Source organism: Eleginops maclovinus, chromosome 7 (genome assembly GCF_036324505.1).
Source record: "Eleginops maclovinus isolate JMC-PN-2008 ecotype Puerto Natales chromosome 7, JC_Emac_rtc_rv5, whole genome shotgun sequence".
Classification (NCBI taxonomy): Eukaryota; Metazoa; Chordata; class Actinopteri; order Perciformes; family Eleginopidae; genus Eleginops; species Eleginops maclovinus.
This window is the reverse complement of record NC_086355.1, coordinates 5,065,285-5,084,404: the sequence shown is the minus strand read 5'-3', so window position 1 is coordinate 5,084,404 and position 19,120 is coordinate 5,065,285. Positions and strand designations below refer to the sequence as shown.

Here is a 19,120-nt window from a genome sequence, read left to right as displayed (position 1 = left end):
ATTTAGAGTTGCGTTGGAAAATATATTTATGTATAATCAACACATCAGTCATAGCCTTACCTCGGGGTTGGCCTGCAGATTACCATTTTCTGACTTGGAGCCGTAGAATGAAAATCTCTGAATTGTGTATTTTTTCTCCGATCGTTAATTAGATCATAAGCCATCATGCTGGCTACCAAAGAACTCAGTTAATCTGATAGGCTTGCAATCTGCCACCAGAATTTGGCTAGGTATCTTTTTAGTGAATCACACTTGAGGCTCAAATGGTGTTTTTCTGTCACAAGCACAAGAACATAATCCACTTCATTGTGATAAAGTTTTCTCTTATGTGCAACTGAATTTGCCAGGGAGTTTATATCACACTATAATAACAGTTTTATGAATCTGTCTGGATTATCTTCACAACTGAGTGGAAAATCAGCCTCATGCCACTAATGAATTGCTCAAGCCAATACTGCAATATCCTGTTTTCTTGATTATTATTCAGCCCTAGGGTCCACTAGCTACATATCAGAGGTTCTACCAATGGCTCTTATTTTGGCTGAGTGATCTTGGTGTGTGCAATGGAAGTTGCCGGTCTGCTCCTTTAGCCTTGAACACTATTCCCATATCCCCTGAAGCTTTCAATTATTCCACCTTTGTATCAACAGATTTTACTCTGTCTTTACCCATGCGTCTTAACCCCTCACATCATGACACCCAACTCTTGGCTAACGGCAAGTAAGACTCGATGGAAGCTCAGATCTCACGCTATTAAATAAACCATTTGAGAAAACTGACTTTGAGCAGTGTGACATTTTAAAAGATGTAACCGTCAGTGAACATGTCTCTGAGATTGAAACGAGGGGAACTTGCTGTTGGCACTTTGAGCCGTTATATTAATGTGCTTCTGCCGTTTCAGTGCGTCCATGTTGGTGCCACATTAAGAATATTACAACATCTGCTTCTGTACAATTCATATCCACCCTATCAGAATTATGTGTTCAAATATCTGCTGTGGTAAAAAAACGGGTATAATAACTCATAATATGTAATGATGACATGATAAGGCGAAGACATTTTGGACACATGGATGTTTACTTGACCGGTTGGTGCAGGCATACGACCGCTAGGCAGCAGTTGTATATAAATATATATACTTTATTTTTGACTGTAATGGATGCATTCGCCAAGCGAGTGATGTTATGTTCAAACAGCCAAAGGTAGAGGGAAATGTACGAGTAGCCTACTGCTTGAGCTTTTCACACTGCTTGAGCTTTTCACACTGCTTCCCTCTCATAATAAAGTTTAGTGCTGTGACCGCAAGTAACCTGGTTCCAACACTTATAGCCTTGCTAGTGATTGTTAGTGTTGCTTTTGCACTCTGACATGACCATACATCAGCATCAAAGCCCCACGGATCAAATGTAAGGCCTGGGCCAACATCAAAGTGCACTTATTTATCATATTTAGTGTGATCTTAGATATCACTTCTGTCTTCACGCTTCATTCGCCTGTCAGCTTTAAAGTTAATCTGGGTAGGGCCCTGTTTGTGCCTTGTGGGTATTCCTCTGTGTCTTCTAATAAAGGAGCTCTAGCTTGTACGTGCACCTCGCCCCATCACATAAAAGCACTGTCAAGCTAGCTCCACCTGGAAAGAATACTGAGGTGCTGCGGTCGTTTCTGAAGGCTCATGAAACCATCCATTCCAGTTTGTAGATTAAATCGGACCTTTAGTTCGTGCAGAGCAAATGGAGGTATGAAAGTACCTCCCCTACATAAAAGATGCTTTTTCGCACATTCATTACCGCAGTTTTCAATTTCCCCTCTAAAGCCAGTCTCCAGGGCTGTATGTATCAAGCTTCCTGTTGTTTTTTTGTGAACCTTTTTGGAGTATTGAGAAAGATAGCATCCCTACCATTTTTAGCTGTGTCCCATTACCAGGACTGCTTTTAAAAAGCCCAACCACAGCGCTGCATTGGCTCAGTTTAGCCGCAGGTACCCCTCCATCCATTCTGAAAATCAAAAGGCATTTCCCCAGAACTGGTATTTTTTGTGGATTTGACATCTATTGCTGACGTATTTCATGTACAGCAGCATGCAAATGATGCTAGGCCTAAAGCTACAGCTGCAAAGACAATCTATACTCACATAGTCCCTTTAGGTCATGGGCATGCTATGAAACAATAATATGTTTCCTGCTGGGCTGTTAAATCAGGAACGCCATTGTCCTCTTTTGATGTTTCACATGCCAGCTAGAGTTTTTGAGGAGTACAGTCCCCGCAAACATACTGTTGCTTGCCAAAGTGTCTGGCCGGGGACTCCAGCTCCAACAAGGATATGGCATTGAGTCGATTTTTGTTTCTCTTTATTTTTTTTTAAGTAGTCTTCACTGCAGTAGTTTAGGACTTGCGGCCAATGTGTTGATCTGCTATAACCTTGCCGACAAATAGCTATAAATGGTCAGTTCTTATTTCCTTTTAAATATTTGAATTATACAATAAATGTTTTGAAAAATAATCAATCTATTCCTGCAAGGCCTGTTTTATATTTCATCCATCCCTATTAACTATGGCGATTCCTCTCTGTTGGCTTCAGAACAGATATCATTTCTTTCAGACTAAGATATCAATTTGAATTAATCTTTCAGATCTGTGTTCATAGTCATTTCACTAAGCTTCATCCTAATTAATTTGTCTGTTATCAGGAGATTTCATCTAGAGTACAGTTGGTATTAGACTGGTATTAGTTAGAGTGGACTTCCATCAAGCATAATCTGCTCATTAACACTGCTGCCTTTTTATGTATTTCTAATGATTTATTAATCAGTGTGTCTCTTTATTTCTCTTGTTTAATTTCCATTTCCTCTGTGATCATGGTTTTGGGTCTCTGTAGGACACAGCTGCTTACATTGGCTAAAGAGCAATGGGTGTGTGCATGTGCTATGGTGTGTGTGTGTGTGATGAGATAGGCTGCATGTTTTTGTGTCTTGTTTGTGAACCAGGGTTTTACTTGGGCTCACATTTCAGAGGTTGTTCTGCAGTAGAGCTTTTCATTGATTCAGTGTTTTTCATGCCAAATACTACAGTTTCTGATGTCACTGATAGCCTCCATTAAGGAAAACAGGAGGGTATTCCCTGCATGTAAAGTTCAAACATCAGCTTACATTTACCTTCATCACCCCCTCTGTTGGGTATGAAACTATGAAAAACATCACATTTTGGTCCTGAATTGTAATGCTCAAAGCGGGACATCTTTACTGATGACTGAGTGTTCCTGTGTTGGCAGGTCCCACTTCATTATCTGCGGTTAGTCACATGGTTGTGATTTATATTCCATAGAGAGGATCAGATGCCAGTCAGCTTTAAATATTTAAAAGCTGTGTCACAACAGGATAAGATATACTGAAAGTAGATATATGAGGTTTACTGCTGCGCTGGAAACGCAATGTGAGAAGTTGTATTACGGTCTTTTGAGAGCACAGTCGAACCTAGCCCTAGTTTCTTTACTTTTTATTAAAGTGATGTTGAATAACCAACTCTAGTTTCTGATCATATTGAGGTCATCTTTGAACACCCACTGCGCCCAGCAGTTATATTAGTGCATCAGAAGATCAAAAAGACCTACCGTGCATACCTGCATATACTCTCCCTACATAGAGATGAGGGATACACCATATTATCATCTTTTGCCATGAAATGGTTTTTATTAATGAAGTAATGTGATTAAAAATTGTGACCATAAAGACTTGGCATCTCTTCCCATAGAAAGATGAAAGTGACCCTTTTTTGAATCTATGTTTTAAGGGTTAAAGCCTTTAGAAGTTTGTCAAAATAAATGTAAGAACAAGAATGGTAGTGACATACTAAACATAACCGACACCTTGTGACTCGCATGACCCTATCAACACAAAGGACGACCTTTAATTGATATTAACAGGATCTCCTGACTCTGTTAGATGTTGATTACAGATCTAGCTTATAACCATGGCCTAAACAGTGTTTTTTTATCAGAGTAATTTTCATCAAACTATCCTCAATGTTGTTTAAATTTGTATACACAACCTCATCCTTCAAAAAGCATGCAGCTGCAACACCATGAAGTTAAATGACATTGAAAACACAGTTTGAAAATTAGAAGCTTTGAATGTGTTTCTACGGTTCAATTAAACATCCTCCAACCTAAGAGGTGGATGTCATGATTTGACTGTAGGGTTGACGATACTGGTTCTCCTAATAATGTAAAGTGATAATAGGCTAATCAGCGCTAACATAAGAATTAAAAGTTGATTTCTAAATAAAAACGCGCTTGAATTTATATACGTGAGACTCAAGTTGTGAAAACCTGCGATGCTGTGCTTCTTTTGCAACTGTGGCAACTTTGATGTTATCTCCTGGGTGGCAGCTTCACTCTCTGACGGAAATGTACAGAAGTCTGTTAGCAATATCATTTAATCTTTGAGGCTGCTCTGTGATCACTCATAAAGCCATCCAGCAGAAGGAGATGTATCCAGAATTCAAAAGATAATTGCAGATTTTGCAAGGTCTAACAGGATGGAGCAAGATGTAATGAATCAGGGCTCCTGGTGAAATTACTTTTATAATGAGTTAGCACAAGTTTAGAGAAAGGACACTTCATAGGGACGCAGAAGCAGGTTGAGTCATTCTGTTGTGTTGGAAGTATATTTTTAAGAAGAAATTCACATTAATGATTGGTATGGAGTCTAAATCCAACATCCTTTATTACTGTAACTCTTAAGATTGGAAAGATTCTCCATTTCTGGCCAAAGCTTATTTTTTAACCCCCAGGAAAAAAGTGAAGGACAGAGGGGGTTGCTGATAAAGGATAGACGAATGGAAAGGAAAATTGAAAAGATGGGGAATTGATGGGCTTGGATCTTCGGTGCTAGTTCTTAGTGTGGTTGTGTGTGGGAGAAAGGGTATGAAACGAATCAGTAGCACCCATTTGAAGTGTGCCTCTCCGTCTCCCATTTGTCATCTCTTGAGGGAATCAGTGGTGACGAGACCTCTTAAAAGCCAGAGGGGAAAAAAGACATTTGTTTGAATTGTTTTGAGTGCCACAGAAAGACAAGAAGAGACCCAAAAAGAGACAAAATCAGGAGTAAGAAAGTTGAGAAGTACTTGGAGGGAGTAGAGAGAGGCTCTCAGTCCTCAGGGACAAAGTGACCGTGGTTAACTACAAAGCATCTCACCAAACCCCGTCCCTGCCAAACACTGGAGCTGCAGCCTCGCTCCACAATGGCGCCCTGTCAGTTAAAGCAATGGGATCAAAGTGAAATCGCTCAGCGGCAAATTAAGAATTGGCCCTCAGGTTTCCCGAAACTTGAATTACAAGTAAACCTTTCTGAATTCACAGGCGCATTCAGCCAGCCTTCTCTGTAAGCCGTATTACAGCCATACGGATCTAAATAATAATAACAGTGTTTTGTACCAGAGCTGCAACACGCCAGCTGCTGGATTTATGATCTGCCAGGGGATAGGATATGGGATCTCGGTCCTTTTGGGGATAAATTCTATCAGTTTCATGACTCTGGGGGAAACCTTTTGACGCAGTGAAGAACTACTGTACAAGAATGCATGGTTACAATTGTACCAAACAAAGGCTGAATCATTAGGAATAAGGGAGTCCATTGCCACAGATTTGGGGCTATTTTGTGTCAGTTATTAGATAGTCAACAGCTTTTCACTTTGCCTACTTTCCCCTTTGTGTTCTGAACATTCACTAAAATAATGATATTTATTTGACAAAGCATCTTGTAATTGTTTGAAATAACAGGGACACAAGGACTCATCCCTAAATCCCATCAAATGCCACTTTGAGATATTCCTGGCACACTAAACAACCACCGTTACTCTTTATTGGACTTAAAACACATCAACTTTAGTTAGTCAAAGAAACGTGTCTTCTATTGTTGAATATATCGCTCTTGTGTATGGTTGTTGTCAGGACCAAAAGGAGAAAATGGGAGCATCTTTAAGGATCTTTCTCTCTATAGAACTTTAGTGATTGAACCGCTCAGTCATCAGACTCTTTTCCACACTTGGAAAATCCCTTATCTAGCACTGGAGCAGCCGACCGGGCTTAGTGCTTATTTGTTTTACGGCCGGCTTGTGCTAGCTGTGGGAGATGGACTCCTGTGTTTGTATTGAAGGCATTAGTCAGCCAGCCATGATGTAGGTCAGAAACATGGGCACAGACCGGGGTTTGCCAGGGCTCAGGTGTTCACCTAAATGCATACAGCCGGAAAGATGGAGACATTATTCATGTCTTTCTACACATATGTGAGAAACAGCTGCACGAATGATGAGTTAAAAGAGAACAAGGATAGCTCTGCATTAGCATAATGTTTTTACTATTAAAAAATACTGAAGATTACAGCTTGGTATTATTTTCACACGGGGTTGGATGACTTTATTTCACAAAGCGCTTTGACAGCATTCAGATAATTGATACACAAGCAACTTGACAAGTGGGAGGAATGAGTTTTGGACAAATAATTAAGGAGGCTAAGATAATGCAGTGATGGATGAGACGGCTAAGAGTAAAAACAGGAAACGGAGATGGTGTTGAATACGCTTGAGAGAAAGAGGTGTGTGTTTTTCACCGAGAGGTTGTAGCTAGCAGGAGGGGGTTGTAAGGGCAGGGAGAGAGAGAGAATGGGAAGAATAAGAGAGAGAGGATGCTATTACACTCCCACAGTTAATCTTGGGAGAGCTGTTACAAATACAGCAATGCAGCCTCCATTTGAGCCAAGTGGGTCATGGGGAAAAAGCGAGACATGGATCTGCCTGATGGTTCACGGTGAAGGGAAACCCCGGAGCTACAGCTCACAAGAAGCAGAAATCCTGCCGCCGTAACAACCTCCAAAGCTGGCCTCGTCTCTCCGCTTATGGTGTTTATGGGCTAGCAGGAGGCAGACTTGTCCACACCACTTAGGTCTAAACGCAGAGTGGTGTTCCCAGGAGAATTCTGTGGCTAAGAGATGCGCCACAAACACTTGTGTTCACATGTCAGAGATGGACTGAGGTGATGCTTTCGGAAAAAGTAGGAGATTCTTGACATGACTTCCCTCTATAGTCCACAGAAGGATTTATCTGTTACGCATCAGTGTAGTAGATCTTGTGAGGATAGAAAGCATTTGTTTCACCTTCTTACATCCTTATCCCTAAGTTAAGCAATATACTTCTTAAATTGACACACGATGTTGTTCAAATTCCTTTTCTACGTTGAGTTGAAGATGGCAGTCCTAAACTGTTTGCTCATCACACTGCGGCAGCAATGATTGACAGGTAGCCATTCATTATACACGGTTACCATAGCTAATCACTTGGTCTAGCGTATCATTGTTTGCGGCGCCAGGTTATTAAATGTGCATGGTGTCATATTATTCAATCTTAATTAGTCAATCAGTCATCTGGACCAGCCTGGCTGAGAATGCATGGAGGGGGCTCCTCACACATAAGAGTAACACTGCATTTACGACGAAGACGCAAGGGCCAGCCAGGTTTATTCACAGCTCCTTAAGTTTGTTCGTCCACGGTGCAAAGAGCGCCTCAATCCGCTTGGCTTTCTAACCGTCCTCCATGCCACCGCCCCAGGTAGAATCAGACGTTGTGGGAAGCACTGCAGCATTGCAAATGGCTTATCACAGAAGTTAAACTGTCATGCATGAACACCTGAAGGGAGAGAATCCCAGAGCACTTTGACAAGAAGGCAGCGGCAGAAAGACGGCTATTAACTTTTGTCCGCACCCAAGCACGATATGATAGTATTATCAACAGGCAGAACGTCTTTCTGTTAGACGAAGTCAAAAGCCATGTAATCAGCAGTGTCTCCCACAGATCTGAAGGCAATGTGTGGCGGTAGGCCACCGGGCGGGGAGGGGGGGGCGGTAAAAATAAAAAAATGTTTTACCGCAAACTTGCGACTATAGTTAGCCTAACTTTATAAAGAAGGCGTAATCGCTTGTTTGCTATGGGTCGGGTCGGGACGGGACAACATTGTATTCAAAATATAAAATATTTATATAGGACTTTTTAATGCGTGATTTTATAAAGGTGCACGTGATACCAACCTTTCGTTGAATTTCGCCAGCCGTCTTCTCTGCACTAAGGCACAGCTTTCACGCTTCCAGGGATGATATCGCTGATGGAGACGTGGTGTGCACGGAGGGGAGGGGCTGTGTGTGTGCAGGCTATGACAGAGAGACGGAGGGAGAGCAGGGAAAGGAAATGCAGCTTAACGAATACGATGCGTATTTTTTAAATAGCATTAAAAAAAATAATAATAACGAAACGCAATGTGTGGCGGCCGGTGATGAATCTGTGGCGCACCGCCACGAATTAGTCTATGTGTGGGAAACACTGAATCAGCATTTAACATTTTGAGTCAATTACCTCACCGATTGTTTGATTCCACAGTTAAACTAATTGTTATATTACTGGGTTTTTCTAAAGAATAATTGTAAGATAAAGTACTCTGCTTGCTATCTATAAACTTCTTTGTGTGGGTTTCTGTTTGGTGCCATGGATACATGGCATCTAGCCTATGCTGCTCTCCCAAGAGCCTTGTGTGTCCAAAAAAAATACCCTTTCTCCTATTTTAGTGGAAAAGGGGGATAACCAGGAAGACAACTGCTGCTCCTCTCCAGTTAACATGGAAAATGACTGGCTTTCTGAGCAACAGATTTCACGACACCACTGAAGAAGAAATTCCTTCAGCAGGCTGGCAGGAAGGCTGATTTGAAAAAAAAGAGGAAGGGATTACGTGAGACCTTAAACAATTAATCAGGGAGGTGGGGTTTTCCTTGTCTTAATCACATTTTGGGATGTTGGGAGGGTGGCGAGGGAAGATGTGAGTAAGCTGAAGGTGTAGGCGTGGTCACCTGGGTGCTCCGTAGCTGCGGTGCACGCTCGTGTGGTGGAGGTAATTGACTCAGGCAGCTGTTGACGTGCTCTTAATTGCATGTTTGACATTGTATGAGACTCGAAGGGAATCCTTGGCGATGCTTGAGTGAGTGCGATAATGGCTCGGAGGAAGAGAAAAGAGTGATGTGAGATTAAAAGAGGAGGCGGGGGGTGCAGACGGCTACTGCATGTTTGTGTGGGAATCAATTTGCACCCGAATTGCTTGCGTGCACTGTTTTGAAACATGCACATTTACGTAATTTGCAAGGACGGTGTTTGTGTTTCCCTGACAACGCGCTGACTTCTTTGTATACGTACACATTTATGGAGCGGAATCGGATCCCATTAGGGACGATTCTGTCAGCTTAACCTCCTCATTTTCCTTTGTCATGCTCCCTTGCATCTCATAAACACACATACATGTGAACAAACACGCATACAGACATTCAAGTCACCCAACATCAGCGCCATCCTAATATCACATTTAAATGCATGTTGCTGAGGGCACACTCCATCACAGAGGCACAGAGGATGGCATACAGAGGAGGCGTGAAACCCCCTGGGTGTAGACAAAGATTCATAGAAAGAGAGACAGACACAAACACACTGCAAGATTGCACTCCATTGTATCACAGACTTCTAAATAGAATGCGCTCATACACTTTCAACACTGAATAAAAACACGTATCAGACACAACGTACCCACAAAGCTGTAGCACACACTGGGAAGTACAATACACACACACACACACACACACACACACACACACACACACACACACACACACACACACGCGTATTACACATTGACATGAGATCCCCAGAAAGTAAATACAGCACATTGGTAACATCCTTTGCATTCGCTGGCACCAGCATACACAGAGTAATTGCCGTCTTGGTGTTGCAAAATATGTGTTCCATCAATTAAAGTCAGACACACTGAGTTGGGATTATGAATATTTATGAGTTGTTTCCAGGGCGATGTTGCATAACTCGGGAGCTGTTTTATTTCAGTCTCTGTTGGCCCCACATTCAGTGTCATGAATGATAGAATTATAAAATGGATGCACATGCTGTTGTTTGAAGGATAATTAGTCTGAAACGTCTGTCTGTTTCCTGTTCCTCTCGCACAGTCACCTCTCTTCCACTCTGGTTCTTTGCCTCGTTGCATCCTTTCACATTGTGATTCCTCGTTATTCTTCATATCTTTAAAAAAATATTTTTCGCTTTTGCACACTGTGATACAAATGCATGCTGGGAAAGGATGCAGCCCCAATTTAACCTGACCAGGATAAGCGATATTGGCAAATGGATGCTTGATGCATGCTGATCACACATCGTGCTTCCCAGTTTCCTCCTCTGGTAGTCCCTTCCTTCTCCTATTTTCACAATTTATCAATCTCTTTTCTACCTGTATATATCTTCTTCCTCACTTGCTTCTGTTTGGTTCTTTGCTGTTTCACCATGAACCTTAGTGTGTTTGTTCTCCTGATTATGTGTGTATGTTGCTACTGTGTTCTAGGATATTTCTAGATCCCCCCTGCCTATGGTTCAAAGTCACAAGCTCCCCTAATATTCATGTTTTGTATATTTCAGTTTTATAATGCTTTCTTGAAGCAGTATCTAATTGCAAGTGCAAGTCTCTCACCCACTGGTGTCCATGCATGAAGGCCTTTACTTTTAGTTCATCAATCATGTGCATTTTGTGCCTCTGTTATTCCACCAAACAATCCCACCACACCTTATTTACCATAGGTGCTCCCATAAACCAATAAAGACATCTGCTGCTACCTTTTTCCTGATCGGCTGTAACTAGATGATGTATGGATGTGCATGCGTGCATGTGAAACACCGGAGTATAGGGCAAGAGGTATACTGACCATACATCTCTGCAGTACAGAAAAATAAAAGTCTAAACAGAAACCACAAATCTACAAGGGCTCAGAGCAGGATCATGAAACAACATACTTATTAAGAAATAAACAACACTTTAGCAGTCTCGACAATCTGTTTGTGCACACACACACACACACACACACACACACACACACACACACACACACACACACACAGACACAGAGAGCATTATTTCCTGTAGCTGTGTATCTCTGTGGAGGATTGCAGCTGAGTCCACACGGATCACAGCAGGTCGCTGGTTCCACCCACATTTCCTGTGTTTATCACACGGAAGGTCATCAATAAACACACTCGCATGTTTGCAGTCAGATGACTCGCGCTGTAACTTTCAAGATATCTCGTATATTTATTGATACACTGTTGAGCTGTGAGGGAGACGGTGGCACAGACTGTTGCATATATTGACCCTTAATATTTCACATTAAAGGTCATTTAAACAATGGCAACTTAAGCACTACAGCTGGGTTCACTTAAGGGACTGACTGTCAAGGGAAATTAATACTTTGTGTCCCTAGTTACATTATTTCCTATTCCATTTATATCAGGGTGATGTTTTATAGTTATGTATGTTGCCTCGTGCAGGACATTCAAATGTTTGACTCTAAGAGGAGCAAAACACATGAACAGTCATTTAAAAGGTTTCCACAGTTAGGAGTAGAATTATGATTTCAAGTGCTCCTTTGACATTGAGCAAAACAAGGCCTGCTTAAATGAATGTCCATCCTCCTTAGCTGCCTGAATGTTATTAATACAGATGAAATGACCTAAACATTTAATGATATATGGTTAAAGAACAGCTGACACTTTGTTTTATTTAGCTATGATTGTATTTGTGTAAACCCACATAGCAACATGCAAGATGATTTTTAAATCTCCCTTTAGTTACAGCAGAAGAACAGCACAGTGTCATTGTCCTCCTGTCACCGTCGCTCCAGCATCCTGCTGTTTTTGTTTTCCATTACTGATCCTTGTCCTCATGGGGTAGAGCAGTTATAGCACCCTGGGGCTTGTTACCACCGAAGATGATGTTTCTCGTTCTGGCACTGCTAGACTTCTCCGTGTGTACATGTACACCTGCCCTTCTTCCTGCAGCAGATGTAACGGCAGACTGTTGCAGACTTTAGACACTTTCCTTGGCTGGTTTCCGTATGGTTTCCTGCAGCTGTTAATTGCAAAGGATGATAAACCTGGCAAACACTCTAAAATACCATCACATTTGATATTGTATAGATCGTAAGTGTCACAAACTGGGCAGAGTTGTTATTTCAAACAGCAAACACATCCTTGTTTTCATCTTCAGTATCATCTAACTCCCAGAGGTTCAGTGTCTCTTCTGAAAGTTCTTTTTTAATTAATCTAAAACAGAGTAACACTTGGGGAACACTAGCAACCCATTTGTGGAAGCTTTTGGCTGAACAAAGAATGTGAGAATAACAACAATTGAACATTCACCTTCTGCCTTTTACCTGCCCCCCCCCCCCCCACCCCAAACAGGGAGGAGGAGGAGAGCCTGCGGGATAAGATCCGAGCAGACCACGAGCGAGCTCTGCAGGAGGCCAAGGAGAAGCTGAGGAAGTCCCGTGAGGAACTGCAGGCTGAGATTCAGACTGAGAAAAACAAAGTAATGGAGGACCTGAAGAAGAAGGATGCGGGGCCTAAACCATTGCCCCCCGTCCCCATGCCAAAAGTGGTGGGTGTCAGCGATGGTGAGCCTCCAGAGCCCGACGCCAAGGAGAAACGAGACAAGATCAGAGAGGTAAGAGGACCTTGGACCACTCTTTGGATATCCTAGTATTAGTAGCTTTATGCCATTTTTACTGGGATTTGCTTCTACGGTATCATTCTGGGTCATGTACAGTGAAGCCCATCATGGGATTGTTTTTGGTTACTTTACGGCTTCTTACTGCTGGGGCCAGCGACACATCGAGGGACTCTCATTAGTAGGAGTGCAGCAATAAAACACTGTGATAAAACTGCACTAAAACTTAGCTGAAATTCATTAAAGCTGAAGCCAAATACTGATTTTAATATATTTTATTATCGTTTACTGTACCTTTTAGCGTTTAATCCTTCTTTGGTATACTTATCATCACAACACGTTTTACAGCTTTCGTCTCCTTCTTTTGAATGAATTTGTTTGTTAAAAATATGCATGATGAGCAAAAGATCAATTGTAGGAAGCTCTATAAATATTACTTTGGTCAGATAAAATCTGACATTCTTGCATCATCCATTTAGAACGTGAACAAGGGCAAGTATTTAAGACAAGACTTTTACCTTAACACTACAATCACTGAGGACAATATGTTCAAGACTCAATGAGAATGATTGGAAAAAAAGTGCAATTAATTGCCTCTATTGTCCTGTAAACTCTGTGTCTATAATCTAACCTGTGACACTGTGTGTGTTGGTGATAGTCTGGCTCGTATAACTATCAGCTCTCAATTGACATGTCATTGTCACAAACTTTAAACACAAGGCAGTAGGTAGGAGATAACGTATAAAAATATACGTTATTTCCTAAAATGCCAAAAAACAAGAACTCAAGACGCTCACATGGAGGATAAATAAACAAAATGCTGGTTAATGATCCACAGACCGGACAAGACGAACTGGCACAAGACAAGGGGAGACATGACTATTTAAACATGAGGTAACAGGGAACAGGTGGAAACAATCAGGGGCGGGGCTGACGCTGACAAGGGCAGTGACAGGGAGTCAAGAGATCTGGAACGAGACACAGAAGGTGAGTACCAAAATAAAACAGGAAGTGGAAGACAAGACAAAAATGACTTAATAAAACATGACCAACCATAGACCTGGGGCATGATGACACAAGCAAGAATCTTGACAAGACTAACATTTTTGACGAGACACAACAGTCATTCTTTAAAGCCCATCTTGTGATTAAAAACCTCGTAGTCTCAGAATTTCTTATTGGGTAAAATTCAAATCCCAGCATGTGTGTGGGAGGGCCAACTTCTGACGGACTACTGTATGTCTGAATACATTTGTGTTGCTGCTGCTCGTCTCTGCGCCAGCTCTTATTGAAGGCAGCATTGAGCCAGACGGACCGTGCCTGTGCAGAATGCAGATGGTGCTATCTGTGGCCTCGCTCTCTATAGACACTGAGCCAGCCCCGGCCTATCTCCCTTTCTCGGCTCCTCTCCCTTCTTTCTCTTTCCCCTGCAGGTTCTCCTGCATAATTACCTCATATCGTCTCTCTTGAAACAGCACTTGGAGTCAGGACACTCGCCGTGCAAGGGAGCTGGCCCATTCACTCCAAAACCGCCTTTGTCTCTAAATGCCCCTTTTGTGTCCTTCATAATTACCATTCAGAAAGAATGCTATACACTCCCAAATGAGCAGGACAGCAGCAGCTGTATTGGCTACAACTCAGTACACCGCACTCCCCTTCTCCTGATTGCTTTGTGGATGCGAGGAGAAATCATAGTCGCACACCAGCGTACAATTGGAGCTTTCTCTTTTTCAAAAATCCTCGCTGCACACAGACAGCAGTCGCCTGTCCTGCATTAGTAAAACCCAGGGAGGAGTACCAGCATACCTCATCTTGTCATCATTTATGTTTCATGTAGACAGTAAGTAGTGTAGAGGTTGTGCAGCCAGTGTGTTGCCATCTGTCTGACCTTAAGACTGTCTCTGATGCAATCGTTTTTTAGGGCTATTTTGGTTCAAAGTTCATCACGGTGAAGGATCAATAATGAATCTGTTAACCTTTCAAAGACTTGGACTCGCATGAGGTGAATTAGCCTTTAGTGCTGCCTATTTTACACTTGTTATTTTGAGGTAATTTCCTAATTTCCTTATATTCAGAAACTGGTGTGGTGCAGGTCTTTCTTCTACACCAATATCCTACTTTAGCATGTCATTAGTATATATGTTACAGATGCACTGATACTCACTTTAGTACCTAAATCAACATCCATTTGCATTGACTCAGATGAAGCTTTGAAATGTCCTGCTTTTTAGCTTGATCTGGTGCTAATTATAAGTAATTATGAGTCTGAATGACCTCATAACAAGACACTTTGAAACTCTATTTCAGAGTCTCTGTAGTCTCTTTCTGCACTGTGATTTGTGAATAAGATAACAGTTGCTGTGGAGAGAAATCAGGAAAACTGGTCGGATCCAGCTGCGCACTTTTGCTACTCTGTGGACCAGTCATGCCACTCAGGCCCTTTTTTCGTCCAAAAATAGAAATGAACCTCGTTCTATGCCATGAAAATACATATTTTATAGTCTGTACAGAGCACAAAAAACTATTTTTCCCAGCACTTCAATCATCTCACAGCTCTGTGCTCTTTTGCTATTCTGCTAATTACCCATCCCGCACATAAGCGGCCATTAAACCTCAGTCTGGAGACGGAGAGCGCTTTAGGGCAATAAACGGAAAGAGATGGAATGAATTTAACTATTAACTGTTCCAATACTATTCACCTGGCACGTCACGAAGTATTGCTGGCCAGAGTTGTTGAAATTATCTGGCTGTTAGAGTTAATGACCGCAGTACCACATTCAATAAGGTTTGTTCATCAATAATGTTGAAGAAACACTCGTTAGACGAGGCCATTTGTAGATATGATTATGCAGGAATCAGAAGAACGTTTAATCTAATAGAAAGCGATAATGCTTCTCTCTGAGTTCTTGGTATTTTCCAAGAAAGGATGAATAAGATAACCACAGTTTATGTTGTATCCTCCTCTATGCATTGCAATCGAGTTCGCTTCTTGTCGTAGAAGAAATGCAGATATACAATGAGATGCTGCATTGTTTGGCAGATAGATTATTGAGAACACCTTTTATTTTACTTGCTTTGTATCTGTGTTTTGTAGAAATGTTGGAATAGTTCATAGGATATCTGTAATGTGTTTGTTATTGCTGACCCTACAGGGTAACAACTTTTTGGCCAGTAAATGACCATCTGATCATCAACATATGAATATATGAATACATATGCGCTGTTTTATTACAGACATTGTAGTCAGTCAGTAGAAAAGAAGCCGTTCTGTTCTCTTGAAGATGAAAAAGTACAACAAGTGAATGAACAACTGTCCTGTGTGAAGTAGAGCGCCTACGTCAGAGCTCAGTTGTCCTCAGTGCAGATTACATCAATTATTCTCCCATGGCAACACCCACAGCTTTCAGAAGAAGCAAGAGAAAACGTTCTACTTTCTATCTGCGTGTTCTCGCTTGAGAAAATCAAACATCCTTAATGGCGTATTGCTTGGAAATGACGAAGAGTTCCTTCGGCTGATTGGTAATTACAGTGCAGAACCACCGCAGACTTTAAAAAGGAGAAGAAGGATCTCTCAGTTCAGAGCCTCATGGCCTACTTTGGCTCGTCTGGAGGCGGTTCAATGTTGGAAAGCCGACCACCATCTTGGCTCCCCATCGGCTCAGCTGTGACTGTTAAGTGCAAACGATTACTGATTTGCGCCTGGCATTGTAGAAAGAGCGGTGGACTGTGGCTGCAAAGCCCAGATAAATCGATGGGCAAAGCAGTGTTCTTCAAGAGAGATCTAAACGGGGCTGCTATCCAGATGTATCGGCCCATAAAGACTCGTAGAAGTTTTCCAAATGAGACGTGGAATATCTGCAAAGATGGCCAATGAGTATCCCCTTCCTCCATCGCTTTGACTTCATCTCTTTATTTCTGCAGCATCCTCACTCATCATCACTCTCACTCTCTCCGAAGCCTTGACTGTGCTTGCAGATGGCCTTGTATGTTGATTACACACCAGGCCTATATTGTGTGTGTGTTTGTGTGTATTATTGTGTGTGTTTGTAGCACAATCACCTTCAGGATAGGTCACAGCTCTGCTTTCATTATTCTCCTGCACTCTGTCTCTTTCTAATTCTACCCCATCTCTTGCTCTTTCTCCTATCTTGGTCTTTAACCCTTCCTCTCCCTCCCTCTCATCACTCTATTTCTTGTTTTATCCCCTAAATATGTCTTTCGGACCATCCCCTCCTTCCCTCTTTCTCTGTCTCCTCCTTAAGCTCGGTGTCATTTGGCACACTCCTCGAAGGAATATCCCTCAGCCACGGCTCATGAAATCATCTGTTCTTCTACAGATTGCTGTATTGATCTGTGCTGGGCAATGAGCGCTTCTCATCTGCAGACAACACCATATATATTAGAGTCCAATAGAATGGGCAAGGGCAAAACAAAATGTACATCAATGGACTGGGTGACGAGCCATTCCCTGGCGTTGTGTTGTTGTTGTTTATGTTTCACCTTCTTTTAAACATGGGTTGGGTCTGGGCTACAAATTATTTTTTGTGAGGCAATCATGTTTGTTCCTGTCAGGCCTGATGGTCTCTTGTAAGCCGGCCTTTTGTAGCATGTCTTAGGGAAGGAAGTGACATTTGACAACCAATCCTTTCTGCTGAAGCCTTTCTGTATTTCTCTACATTATGTATGGCGCTATATGTCAACCTGTCCCCCAGCTGCTTAATGTATTCCTGAATACAGGTGTTAACCTTTAGAAAAGAGGACATACACAGGATCTATCCGCTAAGATACATTCAAAGTACTGCTATTAAATGGGCTAGGTCTTTTACCTCCACATTATAAACATGATAACAGTAATGCTGTATTTATGAGCAGCACTGTGGAAAGATCTTCATGGAACAGGTCTGAGATATCAACAAAGACATTCAGAGCATTTAAATCAAGCCAACCCTGTGTGTCTCCATCTGGTTCACTTGTTAACAAACTGCCATCATTATGCAACACAACGAATAGAGCTAATATGGGCTGAAAAATCCTAAATGTCTCTGCTCACATTTGTTAGGTAAAGTGAGTTGTATTCCTCTGCTGATTTGCATCTTTTGAGAGACTTTGCATCTCAGTGCACACTTACACGATGCAGGGAGTACGGCAGCAGCTTCAGGGCTAATGCCATAAGACCTAAAGTGTATGTGTGCACTCTGACTTATTTTCTTAACCCTGTATTGAATGAAAGCAGCATTAACCCACAGGTAATAATAGCACTTTGTTAACATACTCAGAATAATGAAAACGCTTTGAATATGTACTTTCTAAATGTATATCTCTGAACAAGACACCATCCAGAGCATGTGGGTGTTTTTATGGGCTTCTATCCCACTCACGTGCACAGTACGCTTTGTGCAGGACAAATATAATTGCATATATATTATATACATGTTCAGAATTCTTCTCATCCTCCCACATCCACAGCTTCTCTATTTTAAACCCCTGATAAACAATGAAACCTTCTAACAATTGAACAAACTATCCGACAAACTGTTTTGGACTGGAGTACTGGTGGTAAATGCGTTAACAGGTGTAAGGCTGAGAGCTTCTCAATCGCTCTGAATTCAGGAGCGCGGTAATGAGCTTCACCAATTAGAGTTGAAGTGATGGAGAGAGAGCAACAGTGAAGCTGAAGGTGCACAGGGTCACCTGACAACAGCTCTCCGTCCCTGAAAGAACAGCTCTATCTCCAGCTTTGACTTTGTTTTTACAGCAGTAGTATAACAAAAATTACAAATAATCCTGAGTCATCATTTCTTCCCCTAGATTAACACACAAGATCACAGAACTGACAGTGAGATAAGTTTCCACTGTTTCACGCCTTATCTTTTCTGTTAGCAAAATATCTACACCTGTCATCGCTGTCAGTATATCATGGATTAATATGATGGTCTACGGCGCAGTGCTGCAAGAGATAAAGAAGAAGAATCCTGCATGCAAGGGTATCATAGCTCAAGCCACAATTTTCTTCCTCCTAAATAGCGAGCAGGCCGGGCAGAAAACATTTAATGCTTTCAATAACTCTGATGTCTGACATTTCCAAATTGCCTGCCATAGAGCAGGGGAGTGCAGCATGGGGGACGGGGTGTTTCTGTAGGTTCTTGTTGAACGGAAATGTTGCATGTGTGGGATGCTGTAATAGTTTATGTGGAGGGAGCGTGCTTAACCAAGGTGGGAAAGAACAAGTAAACCCTAAATTGAACTTATAGGAATAGGTATATCTTTGGTTTTGACATAGAAAGTGTGTGTTTGCTCTGCATTAAGCCGTCACAGTATGCACAAAGAGCTGCGCGTGCACTATTTGCAAGTATTTATGTACATTTTAGGCTTTTTGTCATCAAGAAAATCCCTTAAATCAGAATATCAGCAGTAATTTGGGATACGTCAACAGCCGCATATTCAATCTGCAGCTAGTCAGTTTAGCACGTATAAACTGCCACAGCATCGTTAAGTTTACCCTCCATTTTTGACACGGTTGAAGTTGTAATCCACCATT

General features: G+C 41.8%; 1 protein-coding gene across 1 annotated transcript in view; it reads left to right on the top strand.

Moving 5' to 3' along the window:
- Window positions 1-19,120, top strand: part of man1a2 (mannosidase, alpha, class 1A, member 2) — a 100,034-nt gene that overhangs the window by 6,780 nt on the left and 74,134 nt on the right. Inside the window, 1 exon segment of the mRNA XM_063888042.1 lies at window positions 12,318-12,579. Coding sequence (XP_063744112.1) covers window positions 12,318-12,579 — 262 coding nt within the window.